Raw genomic sequence first — 23,937 nt, 5'->3', positions numbered from 1 at the left:
ATATTAGACTATTGTTTTCTTCACTTTATTGTTCATTTTAATGCCTGGTACAACTAAAGGTACATTTGTTTGGACAAATATAATGATGACAAGAAAAATAGCTCCTAAGAGTTTAATTTAAGAGCTGATATCTAGACATTTTCCATGTTTTTCTTGATAATGACTTTGGTTATTATTATTAAGAAAACTATTTTTATTGTTATCATTATATTTGTCCAAATAAATGTACCTTTAATTGTACCAGGCATTAAAATGAACAAGAAATTAGAGAAAACAAGGGTGGTCTAATATATTTTTCCATGACTGTTCATAATTGTATGCTTTTACAATTCACTTTAAAAGTGAACATAAACCTGGACACCATGGGTGAATTAACATTTTTTGCAGTGTGCATCCATGGTTGCGTCACATGACCCGTTAATCTTCAGTGTATTTCCGCGTTCACGACGGCCGAGCTGTTATCAATGACTGTCCATGGGTGTGCAAGGTTTTACCGAATGCATCGGAGCTGTTTCCATCATCCTCTCCTCCGGCTGCGGCTGTTGTCTCCGCGCTAAATGAATGAAGCTTTAACCATCTGAGGTCCTCCTCCTCCTCTTCCTCCTCCTCTTCCTCCACCTCCGCCGCCGCCTCTTGTTCTCCATCAAGCCTGTCGTCGACCAGCGCGGCCGAACTGGGGGGGAATCCGGGGAAAGGGAGCCGCGGCGCCGCGCACCGGCCGACTGACACCCCGCCGCGACGCGCCACCAACATGCTCACCCGGGTCAAGTCCGCAGTGGCCGGATTCATGGGCGGAATCATGGCCGGGGGCAGCTCCGGCGGAGGGGGCAACACTGGCTCCGAGCTGCCCATGAAATTCCCCTATATGAGACCTGAGTTCCTTGGACTGTCCCCGGATGAGATCGAGTGCTCCGCGGATCACATAGCTCGGCCCATCCTCATCCTGAAGGAAACAAGGAGATTACCGTGGGCCACCGGATACGCTGAGTAAGTAACCCGAAGACAACTGACTACCCTTAAAGCTGTTGTTTATGTGTCATCATAATGTAAAGCATCTGCAGCCAGTCTTATGGAGGCCTAAGTGTTTGCAGGTGTCCATCACAACAGTTTGTTTCAGGGATTTTCAGCTAGATATGCACACTCAAATACAAATGAGGAGCATGGACCAGGGGGGCAGACCTGCACCTGTTGTGACCTACATTCATCTCCAACGTGGCTCAGCATCCTTTTGCTCTCCAAGCTTTATATTAGGGCTGGGCGGTATGGACCAAAAGTCATATCCCGATATATTTAGGCTGAATATCAATATACCATATATATCCTGATATTTTTAGCGCAAAGTGAGAGCAAATGTTCAGTCAAAGTCAAATATGACATGTCACAAGTAGTTTTATTGATATTGTTTATTTAAGTGAACATAAATGCTGTATAACAACAGGAGTACCTTTTTTAAAAAAAATCAAAGCTCCATAAAGTGCACATTTAAATAAAAAATATCTTAAATAAAAATAGCCTATGGAATAAAATAGGCCAATCTTTTTTCCGAAATAAGTGTATTTATATTGGAAAAGAATAACGAACATTGAAAAAGAACTAAATATGACAAACCCTAATAAGGGCAGCATGGATATATAAAGAAAGAAAAAAAATCGAACTATTATGCAGTATGGTCTAATTCCATATCACATTTAGAAATATATCGATATATCTTTTATATCGATAGATCGCCCAGCCCTACTTTATATGATATTTACAGATCGTGCTGACAGCACTCAGAGAGCTCAAGCTGGTTCTCACGTGCAAGAGGATGATGCACCCTCTACTGTACCAGCAGCATCTGGGTATTAGTCTACAACTGTAGACTCTATTTATGGCTTGCTGTGGGTCAGTGTGTGATTGCATGCTAATAGCCTCTAGCTAAACCAGTTCAGAAAGATGCAGCCTCAAATTCTGGCTTTGCTTTCCTGACCCCAGATTGCTGACTGGTCTTTAATGCACTTAAGTGAAGAGTTTGTTGCAGTTTATGTCTGTCGTCGTGGCTACTTCTGCCAGCATCAGCAGGGCCGAGCAGAGAACTGTCATGTCACATTTTACACAGCAGTTTTACCTTTGCACAGTCACGGCTTCACAAGTCTGATGGAAATGCACAGAGAGAGCCAGGACATTATCCCATGAGGAAATGCATTTAGCACTGCATTTGTGTAATGGAATAATGGTGCATCACCACATTGATTCAAAAAAGCTCTGTCAGTGTGAGGAGGATGGGCGGTTAATCAATAAGAGCTGCCACAATTTCACTTCTAAATGGAAAACTGTTTGAAATGAGCGTTCAGTTTATCAAATCAAAAGCAGGGTCTGAGATTCTCTGATGTTTGGTTTGCTCAAGTGACTGCTGAAATAAGTTGTTGTTATAAATTACGTTTAAATTCCAATACATTCCAATAAAAATGTCCATAAAAACCAATGATAACCAATGAATGTTGATCCTCACGAATAAAGTCAGTGGCATAGCCTGGAAAAAAGGTATGTTTCAATCAAAATTTTATCAAATTATGGCCTTAAATTTGAAAGTTTTGTTGAATCGTGACTCCTCCAATTAACAGCAGACTACAGTACATGGGTGTATTACAAGTTGACTCATCTTAATTTCAGGATATGTTAAGTTTTAGAAACTGGGATTGACATTTTTCACTATTTTCTGTAGACGAAAAACAAAAAAATCAAGAAAATAATCTGAATAATTTGTGGAGTAGGGCCTAACATAGAGACAAAATAAGACCTCATCTGTAGAATAAAATCTTGGCACAAGACGTACAACCTGACTACAGCAATATATAGTTAACTTGCTGCATTTGTTTATTATCAAGGGAAAAAAATGTCTGAAAAATATGCAGGTCAAAGGTTTTTTAGATACAGTACTATAGCCACTGTTCCCACCCTTGGTTAATATATAATGAATAAATTCCAACATGACAACCTGTTTCTCCACCCTGATAATGTGTGGTTAACATTTCAATATAAGGCATATCAGAATGTTGAGACATTATCAAGGAACAAATAAGAAAATAATTGCTCATTAATCATTTTCAACAAGCTCCCTAATAAGTAAATAATAGATAAAGAGAGAAGTGTGCAACTGAGGATATTTATTGAATCGTTTCTAGATATCTGTGAAACCACTACTGCTTTCCTTCCAGAAGAGCAGATAACATTTGAATATTTTTAAATAGTTCTTCCGTAAAGTTGAGGTCCTTTGAACAGTTATTTTGCAAAAAAAAAGTTTGTTCCCATTCTGTATCCTTTAAAGTTGTTCACACACATTTGTTGTTAAAAATTTCTCTCTTCTCTCTCACTGGATACTACTGAAACTGTTTGATAATCAGGTCTTTGGTCACATCATTCTTTCTTTCGGTCTCTTAAGGCACACACACACACACACACACACACACACACCCTCAAACGAGCCTTTAAAGAAGTGAGGACCGGCCGAAATTTCCTCACTCTGTTGGTTAAAAACGTGTTCCGGTCCTCACTATGTAGGAAGTACAAGAACACACACACACACACAGACACACACACACACACACACAGATACTCAGAGCAGGCATGAAGTGTCTCTTTGGGACCGGTGTGGTTAATGAGTTCAGCTCATACCGGCATTCATCTGTAATTAAAGCCTCCTGTGTTTTCATTACAGCAGCCATGTTGGCTCTCACCTCTCCTCCCTCTCAGACTCTTTACTGCTCACAACATAAACACAAGTTTTCCTTTTCTTTCCATTTAGGAATAAAGCTAATTCGAAGAAAATGTAAAGTCATCAAGACAAATCTTTTGATGTGGTGCTGTTTAATTGACCGTTCATTGAACAGCAACTGTCCATAGCTAACAGTAGCAGCCGCAACTAGCATGTACAGTTTTTTAACATTAGCTTACTAACGGCTAACTTGTCCTCTGTGGTTGCCATAGAGGGCTAAAATAATCCTTTGACTTTTGAAGAAAATCTTGAGAAATCAATGGACGTCACGATTAGTTCTTGAGACACAGCCTTGTGTGGAATTTAATGAAAAAATATCAAAATACAGAGTCGATTGACAAGAAAGAACAAATGCTTTGGTCAGAACAGCGAGGGACCCCACCTTTCTATTCTCTGTTCACTCATGTGAGGTATGACTCATGGTCTTTAATTTCCGGGATTTGTTTCCATCTGATGTTTTGAGATTTCAGGGAAGTCCTGAATCAACATCTTATCTCAGCCCACCGCCCCGGATGGGCCGTGCTTAAATCTAATGCTTTTAGCTAGCTAAGCAAATTTTGTATGTATGACGCAGCTTTAGCCTCAGTCTTTTAGCATGAAATAGCCTTTGAAGCCACCAATTACATACAAATTTTGTTATCATTACGTTTGAACAAAAAAATTTACCTTTAGTCATACCAGGCATTCAAAATGAACAAGAAATTGAAGAAGACAATGGTTTGATAATTTTTTGCATTACTGTATATATATAATCTATACAGTTGTATATACCACTTTACAGGATTCTCATTTAAATTGCAGTCATTTTTAAGTCAATTAAGCATTGCATTTTTTAGCTAAACTATGTAGCTAATTTAGCAGATGAAATGGGGCAGTGTCAGTTATTATTTCAGCTAGCAAAATGAATGCTCAGAGCCTAGAAATGAGTAGGTGTTTTTGTCCATCACTGTCTGAAATCAAGTTAAAAAGATATAAAAAATCATAAGTTTAATCTTCCGTTATTATTACATTTTAGCGATGATCTTCTCAGTAGAACTACATTTCGAAGATAAACACATCTGTTCATTCCATTCAAACGGTCTCAATTTGTATTTTTATTTTCTTATTTCCTACATTCAGGTGGTATTGCAATCCCGACCAAACCCTCAAGAAAAAGTACTACAATTGGACTGTTTTAGCATTTCGCTCTTTCGCTGTTATTGTTCCTTTGATGTTCCGAGTTAAACGGAGGCAAAGCTATGAACCATTGTGCTTCACCAAATAATTATCTCATCCTTGGGGCTAATGTCTGGCCCAGAATCTGTTGCTGAGGGTAGAGAAACAAAGAGGGCATTAGAAGTCTGACAATGGAGGGGAAAATTAGGTTTTGTTCCTAATGGGAGGAAAGCTAATTGTTCCGAATGAAAGAAAAAAAAAATTGATTGGCAGGGAAATAAAATGACTCTCATTCTTCTTGCAAATTGTGAAATGAGGACAAATTACATGCAAGAGCACTTTCACACACACACACACACACACACACACACACAGTGGCACCAGCTGCACCTAGCAGCAAGTAGAGTAACAGAGTGATCCAGTATTGATTGGACCTCTTTCATGCCTTGTATTCATGAAATGTGTGGAGTGTTTTTGCATATAGTTTTAGGGTTCAAAAGTTCATATAAATGTGTAATTTTTCAAACACTCATCTAAAATCAGCAGGACATGGTCACACATAGGGCTGGGTGATATATCGACCTAAAAAATGTATCGATATATTTTTTAATGTGATATGTAATTAGACCATATCGCATATATCGATATAGTTTGATTTTTTCTTTCTTTATATATAAATGCTGCCCTTACTAGAGTTTGTCTTATTTAGTTCTTTTGTACTGTTGTTATTCTTTTCCCATACAAATATAATTATTTCAGAAAAAGATTGGCCTATTTTATTTCATAGGCTATTTTTATTTAAGATGTTTTTTATTTAAATCTGGAGCTTTGAACAAAAAAAAAGGTACTCCTCTTGTTATACAGTATTTATGTTCACTTAAATAAACAATATAAAAAAAACTACTTGTGACATGTCATATTTGACTTTGACTGAACATTTGCTCTCACTTTGCGATAAAAATATCGGGATATATATCTTGTATCGATATTCAGCCTAAATATATCGGCCTATAATATATAATATATCGCCCAGCCTTAATGACGCATACGCAGCACATCACATTACTGTGTTTGTTGACAGCAGATTTTATAAAGAATACAGAGACTTTCCAGATGTCTGTGTTTTATGACCGTAATAACTCATTTTGTACTATGATTATGGGTGTTGTGGTAGCATATTCAGTTTGAAAGCAGAGCTGTGTAATCGTAGTGAGGACCAGCCCTGTGGATATGATGATTTTAAACTGCATACGACACATTCTAAAGAAAGCAGAGCCAGGTTTAGCTCAGACGCTCCCTCAATACCACAGGACTTAGCATGGCAACCAGCTCTGTTGTTAACAAATTGCTCTTTATGGAAGTTGGTAGCACAGTTATAACAAATACTTCACCAGACATGGCAGTGCCTGGTGCAGCTTATTGGCTGTTGTTGCCATATCCAAAGGGGAAATTAGAACAGTGTAGAACACCAGCAGGGGCCAATTAACCATGTTTTAGTGGAGCACTTTAATCGTCAAACTGTAGTTGAAAAAGACTCAGCATGAGGTCCAAAAAGCTGCATCCTATAAATATTAAATGTTGTTCTTGTTTTGAACACTGATCAGACAAGAATGCCGATTTTTGAAAATAAACTTGAAAGGGCTTCTTGTCTATGGGACTTCCACTGCAGTGCACTAAAGCGAAATGGCCAAACAAATGTACACTTAAACTGGGTTAAAAATATAAAGTGTTTTTTTGATATGTTGTCCTCCCATTTAATCAGCACATAATGGGTGATGGGTGATTAATCGAATGACAAATTTGGCTTCCAACAATTCTAAAAACATAACAAAAAAAACTATTATTGTGCTGTGTTCTGTTTAATAAGATACTCTAGTTTTGTCTTGTGAAATTAATCCAACACACCCCTTCCTTTACAACAGGGTGCTTCTTTCTTTTTTCTGCTGACTGGAAAAATGTTGTTTTATTGTTGTTTTTCTTTGTTTACAAGTTTACAGTAGGTTTTTGCAATGCATTTCAATATGTTTGATATAATTTTATTTTGCTCAAATTTATTTGAATTATTTGTATACATGTCATATATTTAAATAGGTGTTTAGCAAGTGTACTCATCATATTTATTATTATTTTTATTAATTTTTTATATTATTTTTTTCAATGCATACTGTATGTATATATATATACTTTTTTCTTTACTAGTTTTCTGTTAAATATTATCATTATTTAAGTTCAATAAATAATCATATATTTAATTTTATAATATGATTTTTACCGTAATCAAGCAGCCTGACTACATAATCTGCAGTGGAAACTACACGAAGACAATTTCTCTCTGTTTCTCTCCGTGAGTCTCTCCCTATCTTCCTCTTTCTATCGAAGGTTAATGAGCATTTGAGGCAAAAAAAAAAAAAAACCCAGACATTGATGTTGCCAGTGGAAAACATCCAGTCTGTGTCTATAAATAGGCATGCCAATTTCTAAACTCACACACACATTCACAACAGCCTCCAGAGACGTCTGTCTGACAGGCTAGGCTCATTGGAGCTGCCTCCGCAATCCTGATTTTTTAACCATTTATTGGTAGCTCAATTACATCAGCTTTCTTTAGCTATAATAAAAACACTTTAAAACTTTATATTGGGTGTTGTAAATTGAGTTGAAATTTGGGGTTCTTTGGCTGACATGGGCATACAACAAGCATATCTGTCATTTCAAGAATTGGTTGAAAATGTTACTTTGTATGTATAATCAGGTGAGACTGCTATGGAATTTTTTAGGCTGAAACCAATTTTAGAGTGAAAAAAAACCCATTAATTACCAATATGGTTTCCAATACATTCATTTTTAATGAACACAGGCATATATGTATATAATGCTATCAGTGTACATGTTTTCAGATATGTGCCCATATGAAAACTGTTTTGGTTATGTATTTTATTATTATTTATATAAAAACATTCAACTTTCTCAAGTTGTCTTAAGGAATTCATGAGGCAGATACCAATTTTAGAGTGGAAAACCCCCCATTAATTATCAATATGGTACCCAATACAATTCATTTTTTAACATGGAATGAACTTGGTTAGACCATAGCTAAATTTTCTAAACCATAATATTCTGCAATGTATGTTCTGTAAAAATACATTTTCATATATGTGCATAGCGCACCGATACCGATAGATACCAATAAATCTATTATAGGCCAATATCTGCTAATTGCAGTCAACAGTTATCTGTCTTGCTCTAATCTATAATCATTTTAATATTCTTTAATAGTTATTTGTGACTTGTGACCATCTCAAAACAGTTATTTCAAAATTTCAAAATGTTAAAATGGAAATAAGACATATCACTTTATTCAAGCCAGACAGCCATTGTGTGGCTGTCTTTGATCATTACTGGGTTTCATCTCTCTGTGGTCTGTCAGGTTAAACAAAGGACAAATAAAGATGAATGTGGCAACACACATGCAGCTTTGGGCATGTATATTCACACAAACAAAGACCTCACATTTACCCAGAAGCGTCTGTCCCGATGCATCAGGACACACCCGGCAGAGCAGGACCACAAACAAGCTCTCCTGTTTGATCCTCATCAGGAACATGAAACATACAGGGACAGCTGTGTGGCTGGGTGTGCTGATAAAAACCACAGGCTGCGGCTCGGACTAATTGTTGTGATCCTGCAGCGAGCCATAATAACCATGAAAGACTGCAGCATCGTTTCATCCAACAAAAAGCATCTGATGTCGGCTTTCATTCATTGTTGTTCCAGACCACAGCTGTCAGACTGGGAAACCACAGCAAGTGGTGCATCTGTTGCTTGTAGCTACATTTTATGTGGAAAACATGAATGCAGAAAGTATGCTGTCAAATGGCTTATTTTATGTAATAGGACCTCTGAATGGCCAGAAACAGTCCTAGTGTAAAATATGAATCAACCTACAGTTGAAACCAGAAGTTTACATACACTATATAAAAAGACACATATGCTTTTTTTCTCACTGTCTGACATGAAATCAGACAATCATTTTTCCTGTTTTAGGTCCGTTAGGATTACCAAAATTATTTCTATTTGCTAAATGCCAGAATAATGAGAGAAGGATTTTTTTAGACAATTTTTTATTACTTTCTTCAAAGTCAGAAGTTTACATACACTAACATTATTATGCCTTGAAACTATTTGGGAAAGCCCAGATGATGCTGTCATGTCTTTGGAAGCTTCTGATAGGTTCATTGACAACATTTGAGTTAATTAGAGACACTGGCTGTTTTATGTTTCTTTAGGAGTAATGGCTTCTTCTTCTTCTTAACGGAACCTAAAACAGGAAAAATGATTGTCTGATTTCATGTCAGACATTGAGAAAAAAAGCATAATGTCTTTTTATATAGTGTATGTAAACTTCTGGTTTCAACTGTATATATCATGCCTTTTTTCCAGGGTGATTAATGCTGGTAAGAGTGCCCTGAATGAGGACCAGGCCTGCTGCGAGGTGGTCATAGCAAGGAGGCGGCCAATGAGCTACTGCCCTCCGTCAACGCCCAGCAAGACCCCAACAGCCAAGAGACGCAACTCCCTGCCCAACGGAGAGGGCCTCCGCATGGAGTACGGCAAGCTGGGAGAGGTAAGAGGGCACACACAGATATTGCCGAATTTTGAAAAATAAATTTGAAAGGACTTCTTGTCTATGGGATTTCCACTGCAGTCCTCTAAAGCAAAATGGCCAAACAAATGTACACTTAAACTGGGTTAAAAATAAAAAGTTTTTTATTAATTCGTTGTCCACATAATAGGTGGTGGATAATTAATCAAATGACAAATTTGGCTTCCAACGATTCTAAAAATATAATCAAAATATAACTATTATTGTGCTGTGTTCTGTTTAATATGAGCTCTCGTTTTGTCTCATGATATTAATCCAACACCCCTTACTTTACAACAGACTGCTTTCTTCCATTCTTCCATTTCATCTGACTGGAAAAAGGTTTTTTTTATATGTTTACAAGTTTACAGTAGGTTTTTGAAGTGCATTAAAATATATTTGATTATTTTTATATATGTAATATATTTAAGTAGGTGTTTAGTAAGTGTACTCATTTTACAACATAGTTGATTTTATTTATTTTTGATCTATTTTTATATTATTTATTTAAATGCAAACAGTTTTTCTTTACTAGTTTTCTGTTGAATTATTATTATACACATACACACATTCCATCCAATGCACAAATGGTATGCAGTGTATGCACGATGCAGTTATAAACAGTGTAGCTCACAGGCATACACATGGATACACACACAGGGAGCAGTGACCTGACTACTGGAGCTGCTCAGCAGTAAACAGTTGGAGGTGACATCAAGTACCGTATATGGAGAGCTCTTTATGTGCAACCTGGAGCATTTCTTCCTGTAGTGTGTTTAGTGGTGGCATGGAGAGTAAATCTGAATTTGAAAACAAAATTGATGTGTCCAGGGCTGCAACTAACCATTATTTCTATCATTTAATAACTTTAAAGTAAGTTTTTTTTTCCTAATTATTCAAGAGGTTGTTTTGATATTGTTTATCTATTTGCTAATAAAATATCAGGAATTAAAAAACAAGATCCCAACAACACAAGTTCAGGTAAACAGTTAGGGATAATGAATGAATGAATGAATGAATGAAAAACCAAGATGACGTCTAAAACTCTAAACATAATGAATCAGATGTTCCCATCAACATCATTTTTATGAACTTTTCTTGTCCCTTCAGGCTGCTTGATAAATGCAAAAATCATAACCACAATTGTTTTTGATATATATATTGAGATCACAATTGTTTACCACAATTTTGCATTGACTTTGGAAATATGCATTTATTTATTGAATGTATTTTTTTAACTTTACATTTAATTCAGTTGAAAAACAAACAAATAATACATGTAAACATTATATCAATAAATAAAATAATAATATGCACAGAATATCTGCACACTTAATTTCGCTGGGTTTTAATGAAAATAAGACTTTTAATAAGAATTTGTCACCCTTGCCTGCAAAGCAGTTTTGACATTTTACAGACTGAACAATGTTAAGATTAATCAAGAAAATAATCACACATTATAAGGATCATGGACAGTTGACTTATGACATAAATTCATAAGCATAAACATGTTTCTCTGTAGCTGATGGTTAAAAGATAGTACATTTATTTAGTAGTTTTTTGATGGTTAGTTGAGTACATTTAGTTGGTTATTATACTTTAAAATGTAAATGTTTTTAATTTAAACTGTCTTTTGTTTTTACTGTGGATTTTACTTTACCTTTAATTCAACTTAAAAAACAATAAAAATAAGTGTAAAAATTACATAAATAAATAAAATAATATGTAATTATACACAACTGTATACATTTAGGTTAATAATATAAAAATAATAAATTAAAATTAATTATTTTAAAAATATAAACTATGTTGAAATGTTTTATCCTCCTGTCATGTAAACTAAACTAAGAAAAATTAGTGAAAACTAGTGAAACTAGTGAAACCAGCCACAGCTGACAATGACAGCATTCATCATGGAAAAAACATTGCACACAAACACTGAGTTTTTTCTAGGAGGAAGTAGATCAGACAGATCGTCATTTATGTCACTTGGGAATTCACTGAAAAAATTCCAACAGTTGACGCCCGGAGTCTTTTTATTCACCCTGCGCTGCGTGTCGAAACTTGCACTGAGGTCAGTTGGGAACGATGAGCCAGCTCAAAATGTCCAAAATCGTAATTGTGAATCTACTTAGGTAGCTTTTGACGGGGTAGCCTGGCTAACATCAGACTAATCACAAATGAGATTAGTCTGAAAACCAGCCGTTCATTTCTCCGTAGAGGAGGTGTGGTTTACGATCCTCCAGAGCTGTTTATTGGACGCTTAGAATGTCTATCAAAAGCGTCTGTAGGTAGCTCTTAGCCAATCGTATCAGTTATACCAGATGACGCATGTAGAGCGACAGAAATTGATGTTTGTTGTGTGTGTGTGTGTGTCTGTGAGAGTGTTGCTTGCTGCTTTGATTCTCCAGTTCTCGCTTTCTGCAAGATTATTTATTTTCACGCCTTATTCCCCCTAATGTCATTCAGCCACACACATCCACTGATTTTATGGGCAATTAACAAGCTGCTGCGGGTCTCTCGGCGGCTCCGCTGTCCCCCGGCTCGTAGCGAGATCACCAGCGTTACAGTAGCGGCGCTAGTGGCGGGGCTAGTGGCAGGGCTAGTAGCGGCGCTAGTGGCGGCGCTAGTTGGTAGATTAGACTTTTCCCAAATCCTGTCGGAAGCAAGGCTAAAACATCCTTTTTTTGTGGTGAAACAGGAGTGTAAAGTCAAACGTTGTTCATCTTTTAAAATCAACTTTCGCTCTAAACTATTTAAAACACCATCTACAGCTAAAGAGAGTTTCGCGTCTGCTGCAGCCATGTTGGATCCGTAAGAAAACTACAAGCTTCCATCTGCCGAGTAGTACGCGTCATCTTCTTGCCGTCCCTCCCCGCTCTGTGATTGGATCCCTAAAACAGGGCTAAGAAACGGCCCTGGTTGCCAGACTGCCTGGAGGTTCAAAATGAAATTCAATGCGCAAGGCAGTATGGGTATACCCAGGCTATTGACGGGGCAGAATTAACAGCAGAAAAACACTAAGCTTAACTGGAAAAATAATGTATATTTAAGGTGGACAGAAGTGTGACAGCGGGCCTTGTGCTTTTCCTGCCATGGAGGAGAAGATATAAGGAGGTTTGACCTCTGCAGTTTCCCAACACTATGGGACGGGATGAGTCATGATGTTATCTCCTGGGTCTCTCCTCCCATAGATGACTCACTCACACATACTACAAGTCCAGCCAGCAGCATTACTCATTAAGCTTTAAGGCTTTTTTTCGACTTCAAATGTCACATTTAAAAGACAAAATACTATTTTAGTCTGAGTATGGTAATGATGAGTTGGAGGAGAAGTTTTCCATCATTATTTTTTAAGATCATTTGGATAAATTGTAGTATTTCGGGTATTTGAATACAATCATGGAAAAAAATATTAGACAGCCATTTCTATTCAATTTATTGTTCATTTTAATTGCCTGGTACAATTAAAGGACAAATGTTTGTTTGGACAAATATAATAGCAAGAAAAATAGCTGATAAGAGTTTAATTTAAGAGCGGATATCTAGATATTTTCCATGGTTTTCTTGATAATAACAAAAATCATTATCAAGAAAACCATGGAAAATGTCTAGATATCAGCTCTTAAATTAAACCCTTATGAGCTATTTTTGTTGTTATCATTTAATTTGTCAAAACAAATGTACCTTTAGTTGTACCAGGCATTAAAATGAACAATAAACTGAAGAAAACAAGCGTGGTCTAATCATTTTTTCCATGAATGTATTTGGGTGAATACAGGTATATTCAGACAGACGGTATAAGAAAAATACTGTTTTTTAAACATTAAAGCATGAAAACATATTCTAGCAAAAGGGGGAAAAAAGAACCCAATAAATATTACCATATGTTTCTTGTTTTAAGTCAATAGGGTATTTACTACATATCATATGAGACAATTTCAAAGTTATCGCCTAGAAATGAAACATTTTCAAAAGTATGAACCTAAAATGACCATAAATTACCCTTTTTAAAGTACAATTTATCAATACTTCAAAATGAAAAGGCAGTAGAATAATTATTGACTCAATATTGATTCATATCAATTTGACTCATTTGTTTAAGGCGGTGAACAATTAATAATAATTTGATCAAAAATCATAATATGGACAAATAACAGGATGCACAATATTTGTTAAAGCTAAATATGTGTCAAATGCTCTTCTGAATTAAGTACCGTGGTCATGGCCAGCGCCAGGATTTTTATTTACTGCAGTGTTTTAGTAGTTGCTATAGGATTGAGTGGTGTTGCTTGCTTTTTTTTTTTTCTTTTTTTTTACATATGTGGCCTCAGCTATTTTTGGATATTTTTTCTGCACTGAGTAAGTTTACACAATATCAAAAATAATTACACCTGGACATTATGTCCTACAATTATTCAGCCTGTCCTCCCTCCAGCTGTGAGTACCGACACTCACTGCCTTTACTGGAATACAGTTCATTATTGCCAAGGACTACCAGGTTGTTATAGTTAACAGCATGGGAGGCATGTTGCAATTTTTATTCTTTGTTTGCATCACTTTGTCCCCTGTGTTGGTTTGGCCTGAATCAAAGAGATTTCCACTGAAAACTATCTCACAGTTGGCTCAATGGTTCCTGTTCCTCAGAAAGTAAAGTTGTAGTGGTAGTAATGAGTCATAGTGGGAGTTTCTTTTTTTCAATTATAGACTTGTTGAAGAAAATGTTACATCTGGGTGTGTTTTAGTTTTAGATAGAAATGTCTAGGCAGCCAAGACAATTTATTGTATGTAAATTAGCACTTGAGGATTTCTGTGGCACTGACTCCTTATGTGAAGCATTGTTTATAAGTAACACCGGTGAATTTGGCTTTAAATCAAGTAATGGGTCTAAGTAATGATCTTCTAAAATTCTACAATGTCATTTAGCAGACGCTTTTATCCAGAGCAGCCGTACATTTGAGAGTTCAATTTCTTATAGAGCCTCTGTGGAAATTCTGATCCGGCAGTGACAGACAGACAGTGGGTGGATACTGATTAGTGGGTGTGAAGTATGCATTTTTCGAGCTCCAAAATAGTATAATCCCTTTATCATTTTTATAATGATTGTGTGGCTGAATATGATTATGTTCAATTCAGCTGTTAATTAGCTGTGTGATTGCATGCTGTTGTCATTAGATCGGAAATAAATCTATATGTACAGGTGCATCTCAATAGATTAGAATATGATGGAAAAGTCAATTTCCAGTAGTCAAGTATTGAGTCATATAGATCAGCTATTCTCAACCTTGGGGTCGGGACCCCAATTGGGGTCGCGAGATGATTTCTGGGGGTCGCCAAATCATTTCGGAAGTCAACTCTGTCTCCACTGTGTTAAAGTGTTCATGTGTTAATGTGTTTTAGTCTTTTTGGTCACCTAATGTCTTTTTTTTGGTTATTTTGTTTCTTTTTTGTGTCTTTTTTTGATCATTTTGTGGTCAATTTGTGTCTTTTTAGGTCATTTTGTTTCCTTTTTTGGTCATTTTCTGTCTTTTTGGTAATTTTGTTTCTTTTTTGGGTCATTTTCTGTCTTTTTTTTGGTCATTTTGTGTCTTTTCTGGTCATTTTATGTCTTTTTTGGTCATTTTGTGTCTTTTTTGATCATTTTGTTGTCAATTTGTGTCTTTTTTGGTCATTTTGTTTCCTTTTTTTGGTCATTTTGTTTCTTTTTTGGGTGATCTGAACTGTGCATGTGAGATTCCGTTCAGTGAGCAGGGGTCGCGGACAACATGCATGTTAAATTGGGGGTCGCGACTCAAAAAGGTTGAGAACTACTGATATAGATGGACATTCAGAGGCCAACATTTCCATATTTAACATAGTTTTTAAAATTGGTCTTTTGTCATATTATATTTATACAGCGGGCACACAACATTGTGAAAAACCCACCCCGCACACCACCCCTTTTCCCTGCTCCCACCCGGTCGGCACTATAGGGCCTTAAAAGCGCGCACATCGAGGCTGCAAAACAGCTCCTTTCCTAGGGCCATCAGTGTGGTTAATAGATACTGCCTTCCGGTGCCCAGCATATAGTTTTTAACCCCTCTGGATTGTGCAATATAGGGCTAGTAGCTTAAATCGGTTTCTCTGATGCTGCTCCTCTGCTCCCTGGTGGTGGTGATGATGATGATGATGATATCTGAGGCTTCAACTTGTTGATGTTTTAAGTTTTTAGTTGTAGTATCCTGTATGTATTTTATTGTCATGTGGAAGAGATTGTGTTGTGATTGCTTGTACTGCATTGTTTTTAGTCGTTGCACAAATGAATTTCGTTGTACATAATGACATTAAAGATTCTATTCTATTCTAAATTTTAGGTCTTCATTAAATGAAGAAATTAAATGAATGAATACATGAAATGTTTCATTCTGTGTGTAATGGATCTATATAATATGTTATTTCCACTATTGAATTGAATTACTGACAAAAATAAACTTTTCTATGATATTCTAATTTATAGAGATACTCCTGTATCTGCGTCTCTCTGCAGGACAGTGAGGGGCTGGTGTTCCACTACTGGGCCTTGTTCGATGGCCACGCCGGCTCAGGTGCAGCAGTTGTCGCCGCCCGCCTACTGCAGCACCACATCGCCTGCCAGCTCCAGGCCGTCATCGAGATCCTACGCAACTTGGCCTCCCTGCCCCCGACTGTCCTGGGCGAGGAGCCCGACAACAACCCCTACCTCCAGGGAAACACCCCGGGGCCTCATCGAGCCCTGACCCGGGCCGCCTCTCTGCGCGGGGCCGCAGGTGCTCCAGGTTCCCCGTGCAACACCCCGCCGCCTCCCCCGCGCTTCTTCACGGAGAAGAAGATCCAGCATGAGAGCCTGGTGATAGGGGCCATAGAGAACGCCTTCAAAGAGATGGTGAGAGACAGGTGCAAGGTCACCATGAATCTCAGCCCACTCATCCTGATCGCTGCTGAAAGCTTTCACGCTCGACGGAAACCACTCTGTCTGTCATGCATTATTACCTTACACTTTATGCTTTTGGCTGAGACGCTTAAGTAGTAAAAGTTATCTAGTAAGGTCAGTTTGAAGAGAAGTGTTCATTTTCATCTTGCAGGGATCTTTGACCTTGTCATCATCGCATTATCAGCATAATCAAACTATGTTATTTTCCCCTCTATACCTGAAAATATTCACCTTAAAGGGACAGTCCGGATTTTTTGAAGTGGGGTTGTATGAGGTACTTATGAAACGAAAATAAGACTTTTTATAAGAGTTTGTCATCCATGGCTGCAAAGCAGTTTTCTGACTTTTTAACAGACTAAACAATGTATAGATAAATAGACAAAATAATGCTACATTATAAGGATCATGGACAGTTGACTTATGAGATAAATTCATAAGCAGAAACATGTTTCTCTGTAGCTGATGGTTAAAAGATTTATTTAGTGGTTTATCGATGGTTAGTTGAGTACATTTACTTTGTCATTATACTCAAAATCAGTTGATTTGTGTTAGATAAAACAATATATGAATTATATATTCATATATTGTTTTATCTGACACAAATCTTGCAATGAAGTCATCCCACATTCACAATATAGTAATAGTAATCTTCACAACCCTCTAATTAAATTTGAATGAATTGTATCTTATTTGCATTGGAAACACATCTAACAGTGTTTTCCTTATTTTCCTATTTGAAGGAAAATATTAGTACTAGAGTGCATGACCTGTCAAATTGTAAATTTTTGCAGTGGCAGCAGGCACAGTGCCAGTGTAAATGCGCTAAATATTTGCATGAATACTAAGCAGATATGTAAATGCAGTTACCGAAGGAGCCAACACATGCAAATAAGTACAGATAAACAAAAGCTGGTATCAATTGCTGAATTAGCTTTTGCTGTTATAATGTAACATATGCTATGCACACTGATATTGTGACCTGAGGGCATGCATATTTATCAACACAAACACTTTACAGAGATGCACAGAAAGATTATTCTCCAACCACAACCTTTAGCTTCTCTGTTTACAGTTTATTTAGAGAGCTGGCTTATGAATTGATAGCTCCAGGCTGAACGCCACTCAACCACACACATAAGACTGCAAATTTCTGTCGCTCCAATTCAGCATCTGACTAAATATGTCTCAAGTAATTTTCTTTTTAATAGGAAGCATTTAGTTGAAACCGCTACAGGGAAATCTGCCTTTTTATGTGACCAAATGTTTCCCAAACGTTAACATTTTCCCTCGCTCTTTTGTTTTGAATGTTTCTCTCAAATTGCTCTGAGTGTCTTTAGAAGCCAAGGTCTATGCAGTATTACCACTAGATGGCAATGGAAAACAGCCCACACTATTAAAGCTGGACCCTGCAGTACCCAGATTAAAGAGATCACTGTGAAAGCTCCTCTCAGATCAACCCCCCGCCACTCTTTACCCCGAGTGGAGAAAGCAGCACTCTTACACTTGATTTGACATTCTTTGTAGGAGATTATCGCTGCATCAGTTAAAGTGCTGTGGCCTTTGTAAAATAAAAAAAAGTCCACCTGCAGGATAGAAACTGCTAATCAGAGAGTCCTGACTGCAGGGTTTTTCTGTAAAACTGGAATGCCGAAACAATCATGTGATTATATTCCAGTTGTAGAAGCTTTAAGGGAGGATTTTAAGTAGCAAAACCCATAACAAGCACTATGAAACAGGGAAAAACAGTGCTGAGTGCATTCATCAGTATAAGCCTCTTGAACATGCTAAGGCAATATCCAAACCCTCTCGCATATCACATTATTCATGCATGGCCAGTTCTTGTTTACTGACACACGGTCAACAAGAGGTTCAGGTTAAGCCGATCGATAGTCTGCAACGAAGCCCACACATAGTCTGTCTGTCTAAAAAGTTGATCAGATTTTCTCGCCTCTTGCTCACTTTCTGAGTAGTTGTCTCCATCTCTCTCTCACAGCCTTAGTTATATGTATGAATGTTATTAAGGCAGAAACTATGCATTTAAATGTCCCCTCTGCTTGTGTGGGCTGCCAGCAGTGTAGAGTTTCTTACTTTTACTGTTTCATGTGGGTGGATGTGGGAGGTTTATGAAGCTTTTTTTCTATTGTGCTTCATAAGTGATGCTTCATTAAAGATTGACAAGTGTCTCTTCCTTCTGCCTTCCCCAGGATGCCCAGATTGAGAGAGAGAAGCAAGTCTATAACATCACAGGAGGATGTACGGCTCTCGTTGTGGTTTACCTGCTCGGAAAACTCTATGTTGGGAATGCAGGTGACAGCAGGTGTGTATCTTCTGTCCACTAAAGTAAAGCAGGCGTAGATAATTATACCGCAGTAGACCGTAGGGACACAAAAACATATGATGTCAGTACATTTTGCTTGGACGCCGTCCCTGCCAGCCTCAGCAGGAAATTGGCTTCTATGGGAGGGTAGTCAGCTGATCACCTGGGCCTCCATGCTACATTTGAGGTCATATAATTAAAGGTATACTACTCAGAACAGTTGTTTTAAAAAAAAAAAAACAATGTAGGGTTTTGTTTTCACTTTTGTTTAGCTGTGGAGGAGGGGCCATGTTTGAATGTTTTGGGGGGTTTTTTATTGTTGTTTTTTTTTAAAAAAAAAAAAATTAAAATTGGAGATCAGCATTTCATAAGCATCAAGTTCAGCATCATGTTATCCAATTCCATCATGTTATCCAACAAACCAGAAGAAGAAAAAAAGACAACCCCCAAAAACAAATTTAAAAAAAAAATATATAAAAAGAAATAATAATAATAATAATAAAATATGAATAAATAAATAAATAAATTAGTAAGTGAAGATAAATAGGTAAATAAATGAAAAGCAAAGCAAAGCATAGCTTAAATAAAATATAGTAATATAAACATAAAGCGAGGCGAAAGCGAAGAGAATATTAAATTAATAATAATAGTAATAATAACAACAGATAAATAAATACAGGATGCTGAATGTTTTTCTCACGAAAACAATAAGCAACAATTCCCACACAGTGTGCCTTTAAATACACCCAGACGAACAACATTCAAAATAAAAAATTTAACAGCGCAAATATATCCTGTTACCATATATTTCTTGTATGAAGTCAATAGGGTATTTACTTTATTTCCATAAGAGACAATTTCAAAATAAAAGCCTCAAAATTCATTGATTTCTTTTTTTATTTACAAAAAAACAGGATTTTCAGTGGGTTAAAAGTTTAAATAAACCAAGCTGACTGTCTCTTTAATGACCAGTTGGCATTATCAGAAACTAATTGGGACTTAGAGTTAGTGCCTTTATGCACTTGATACCCTGAGAAAATCCAAGCAACTTTGCCACTTCCTATCTATGCATTATTGTCATGGCTAGCATTGCTAATTTCCAAACCTAGATTGTGGTTATTTTTTCAAAGTAAATCTTTCCTTTTCACATTTCCTGAGACAGTTTGCTCAGGCAGAGACATTCTTCCAAACACAAGGCTACACATTTGTAACGACTCCCTTTGTGTTTCTGCAGGGCTATCATTATTAGAAACAATGAGATCATTCCCATGTCAACAGAGTTCACACCGGAATCAGAGCGACAGCGCCTCCAGTTCCTGGTAAGAAAACGCTTTCCCAGCTATTTAGACACAGAAATACAAAGAGGGTTTATGTGTCTTCTCTTGAAAGGATAGAGCTGTACAACACCTAGTCTTTAGTCTCATCATCAGTCTGAAATGTGATCTGAATCTTGACAAATGTGCAGAAGGGTTATTCTCGCAGAGCCATGCCAGTTGATTTAGTTGAGCTGACAAACAGTACTTATTGTTGGCCACAGTCTCTCAACGTGTGTTCACACAACAAGCAACACAATCAGCACGGCATCTGAAGTCCAACAATTTCCTCTAGAGCTGTGCAACAGGGACAATCGACCAATGTGAGGACACTCAACAAGCTGAGAATAGCTGGCTGTGATTGACCTTTTTATAATCAGTAATGCTTCCATGTTTCCTTTTGGTTCCTTTTGGTGAATAAATCTCAAAGATGATGTTTGGATAAACTCTCTAGTTGCTTCTTTAGTTGGAAGCAATGGAAAACTCACAACTAGCTACTTTTTTCTGCCTATATTGTCTGCACATAGGGCTGGGCGATATGGGCCAAAAGTCATATCCCGATATATTTAGGCTGAATATCGATATACAATATATATCCTGATATTTTTCGCAAAGTGAGAGCAAATGTTCAGTCAAAGTCGAAGCCAAATATGACAAGTCACAAGTAGTTTTATTGAAACCGTTGGTAACGCTTTATAATAAGGTCCTTAATAACCATTAATTAACAAGTAATAAGGCATTGTTCTCGCTTTAGATCCGGGAGTTGCAAAAAGCATCGTTAACTAATAGTTAATTTATAATAGATGAGCCATAAAATATATTTTAATATCAATAAGCAAACAAAATAAGATTAATAAAGGCATGACAAAGACATAATGGGTGGGTCATGGGTGTTTGTAATGCCATTATTAACACTTGTATAAGCTTATAAACACACAATATTGTTAATAAGCATCTAGTAAGGACTTACAAGGGCCTTATTACTTGTTAATTAATGGTTATTACAAGGACCTTAATATAAAGCGTTACCCAACCGTTTATTTAAGTGAACATAAATACTGTGTAACAACAGGAGTGCACATTTAAATTAAAAAATGTCTTAAACAAAAATAAATTTGACTCTGGTTTCACTTAAACACACTCATTCAACCAAGTGCTCTCCAAAATCAAGCTTTAAAAATATTCTACATTAATATTATTTTCTCGTTTCATAGTTTATTTTTTTAATCAACACCAGTCCTAATCAGAAATGTCAAATATTATATTAATTTATTTTCTGAATTTGAATCCTGTAAGTGTTTTTATGTAGATTTTGTATATGTATGTAAAATTGATATAATTCCATATCACATTTAAAAATATATTGATATATATTTTATATCGATATATTGCCCAGCCCTACCTGCACTGATATCTATGTACAGTGTCGCCTGACCAATAAAGTGGCATGGCTGATATTATCACTGATCAATCAGCATATACAGTATGTCTGCAAGTTAACAACAGGAAACTGCAGCACAGGAATGTGCCAGGGAGGTTTGTGAGGTTTATGAACATTATCTCCATTATGTTGTTTGTCTTTAATCACCAAACTTTAAATTTAAGGCATTTTAAATGTTATGTTAAATAAAAGAAGGGATGGGCTCTACCCCTCAATCATCAGTCCAAGTCTTCACAACTCATCTTCTGCACTCGTCAATCACAAAAGCCCTAGCCAATATATTATCAAAATGGTTTCAATTTTCAATATCATATTATCAGCCTTAAAATTCTGGCTTGAGTCAGTGAAGTGACAAAAAAACCAAATTGATGGATGATTTGATCTGCAAGTCTGCCACACATTTATCTGCTTGACTGACTTGGAGACCATCATTGTGTCCTCCAGGGTTTCATGCAGCCTCACCTGTTAGGAAATGAGTTCACGCACCTGGAATTTCCCCGGAGAGTCCAGAGGAAGGAGGTGGGCAAGCGGATGCTCTACAGAGATTTCACCATGAACGGATGGTAAGTCTTTCTCTGTCTTTTTCATTATCTCTTTAACACACTATTTTCACTGAGCAGACAAAGCATTTCGAGATGGCAGAGCGGTGCATCTGCAAAATGTGTGCTTGCTTAATGCGAACGAGCTGCCACATCGCGAATGATACCTGCCAAATTATGATGCGAAATGAAAATGTCCCTCTCCAGCTGCATCCACCATAAATGAACCATAATCTAAAAAAAGAGTTGATCGAACCTCTGCCTCTCGCTCCCTTTCTCTCCATTACTTTCACTCTTCTGTACAGTGAGAGCTGGAGAGAGCAGCAGAGAGCTAATGAGGGCAGCCTAACTTGATATGATATAATGATACAGCAGAGATGGCCCTGTATGTGCAGTGTTCTGTGGGCTAGCAAGGCACCATGCTGTTTGACTGCGGCTTCAGTGGAAGCCAGTAATGAGATGTGCTTTTACTGCTACTTTCACTCTCACTCACTCACTGAGGCACAGAGCCACATACTGTACTGTGTGTGTGTGTTGTGATGTATATTTCACCATAAGATCCCCTTCAGGAGCAGAAATGTGCCAGACAGGATGTGCCACTGTGTACACTACTGTACTTTCAAGCAAGGAAGGAGTTTGGAGTCATTTTTTTAAGATTTTGTCCACAGCTCTGAAGGCCTGGATATAGCTTTAACTTTTTCAATTAGCCTGGGTCACAAAGCAAGACAGCTGGAGATTAATTATGAGGGATTTGAGAAAACCGAGAGACGTATAATGACTGTGCTGTAGGCTGCTGTGGCTTGCTTACAGCGAGCAGCTACTTCTAAGGGGGCCCCTGAGCAAGTCAGTATTCATATGGAGCTCCTCTAGGGTCAAACTGCTCATCAAAATTTCTCAGTGCCTGAGGTGATGTCTTTAAATTGCTTGTTTTGGCCGGCAAACAGTCTCAATTCAAAAGATGTTTAGATACAGAACAGAGAACAAGAATGGCACTCTGAGAGTGCAGAGCAGTGGTGCACTCACATGCTACTCAGATAGTAACATTTCCCAAGTTTGGAAGTCATTCTTCAGTGTGTTCATGAGATTTAACCCTCTGGGACCCAAGCTGTTTCAGGGCTGTTACTACTGTTTTTTGCTCCTGAAGTTGTGGCCTGTTTTCACTGCAATATACAGTCATAGAAAAAAATATTAAACCACCCTTGTTTTCTTCAATTTCTTGTTCATTTTAATACCTGGTACAACTAAAGGTACATTTGTTTGGACAAATATAATGATAACAACAAAAATAGCTGATAAGAGTTAGAGTAATTTAAGAGCTGATATCTAGACATTTTATCGTGGTTTTCTGGATAATAACCATAATCATCATCAAGAAAACCATGGAAAATGTCTAGATATCAGCTCTTAAATTAAACTCTTATCAGCTATTTTTGTTGTTTTTGTGCTAGTATTTACCAATGCACAGCCTAGAGTCTGCTCTGTGCAGTGGGGGAATTTAAATAAGTACATTTACTCAAGTGCTGTACTTAAGTACAATTTTAAGATACTTGGACTTTACTTGAGCATTTCTATTTTACGTAACTGTATACTTCTACTCCACTAGATTTAGCTGACAGCTTTAGTTACATTTCAGGTTGAGATTCAACATAAAAACATGATCAATTTAAAGTCAGGCTTTTTTTTTTATTAAACCTCATAACAGTATATTAAGTTGTTAAAATTAGCCCTATCTTAAGAAATTAAAACACTGCTTACATTAATGCATCAATAATAATATGTTTAGGATATATTTAATATATTATATATAATATATTTAGAATATCTAAA

General features: G+C 36.9%; 1 protein-coding gene across 1 annotated transcript in view; it reads left to right on the top strand.

Moving 5' to 3' along the window:
* The first annotated feature begins 297 nt into the window (after positions 1-297).
* LOC131960539 (protein phosphatase 1H-like) overlaps positions 298-23,937 on the top strand; it is a 36,271-nt gene continuing 12,631 nt past the window's right edge. The window contains exons 1-6 of the mRNA XM_059325777.1: positions 298-987; positions 9,350-9,533; positions 16,078-16,452; positions 18,705-18,817; positions 20,052-20,136; positions 22,016-22,134. Coding sequence (XP_059181760.1) covers positions 752-987; positions 9,350-9,533; positions 16,078-16,452; positions 18,705-18,817; positions 20,052-20,136; positions 22,016-22,134 — 1,112 coding nt within the window. The 5' untranslated portion in view covers positions 298-751. The remainder of the gene's footprint in view (positions 988-9,349; positions 9,534-16,077; positions 16,453-18,704; positions 18,818-20,051; positions 20,137-22,015; positions 22,135-23,937) is intronic.

The sequence above is a fragment of the Centropristis striata genome, chromosome 22 (assembly GCF_030273125.1).
Source record: "Centropristis striata isolate RG_2023a ecotype Rhode Island chromosome 22, C.striata_1.0, whole genome shotgun sequence".
Classification (NCBI taxonomy): domain Eukaryota; kingdom Metazoa; phylum Chordata; class Actinopteri; order Perciformes; family Serranidae; genus Centropristis; species Centropristis striata.
The sequence above is the reverse complement of the archived record's forward strand: the minus strand, read 5'-3'. Positions and strand labels throughout refer to the sequence as shown.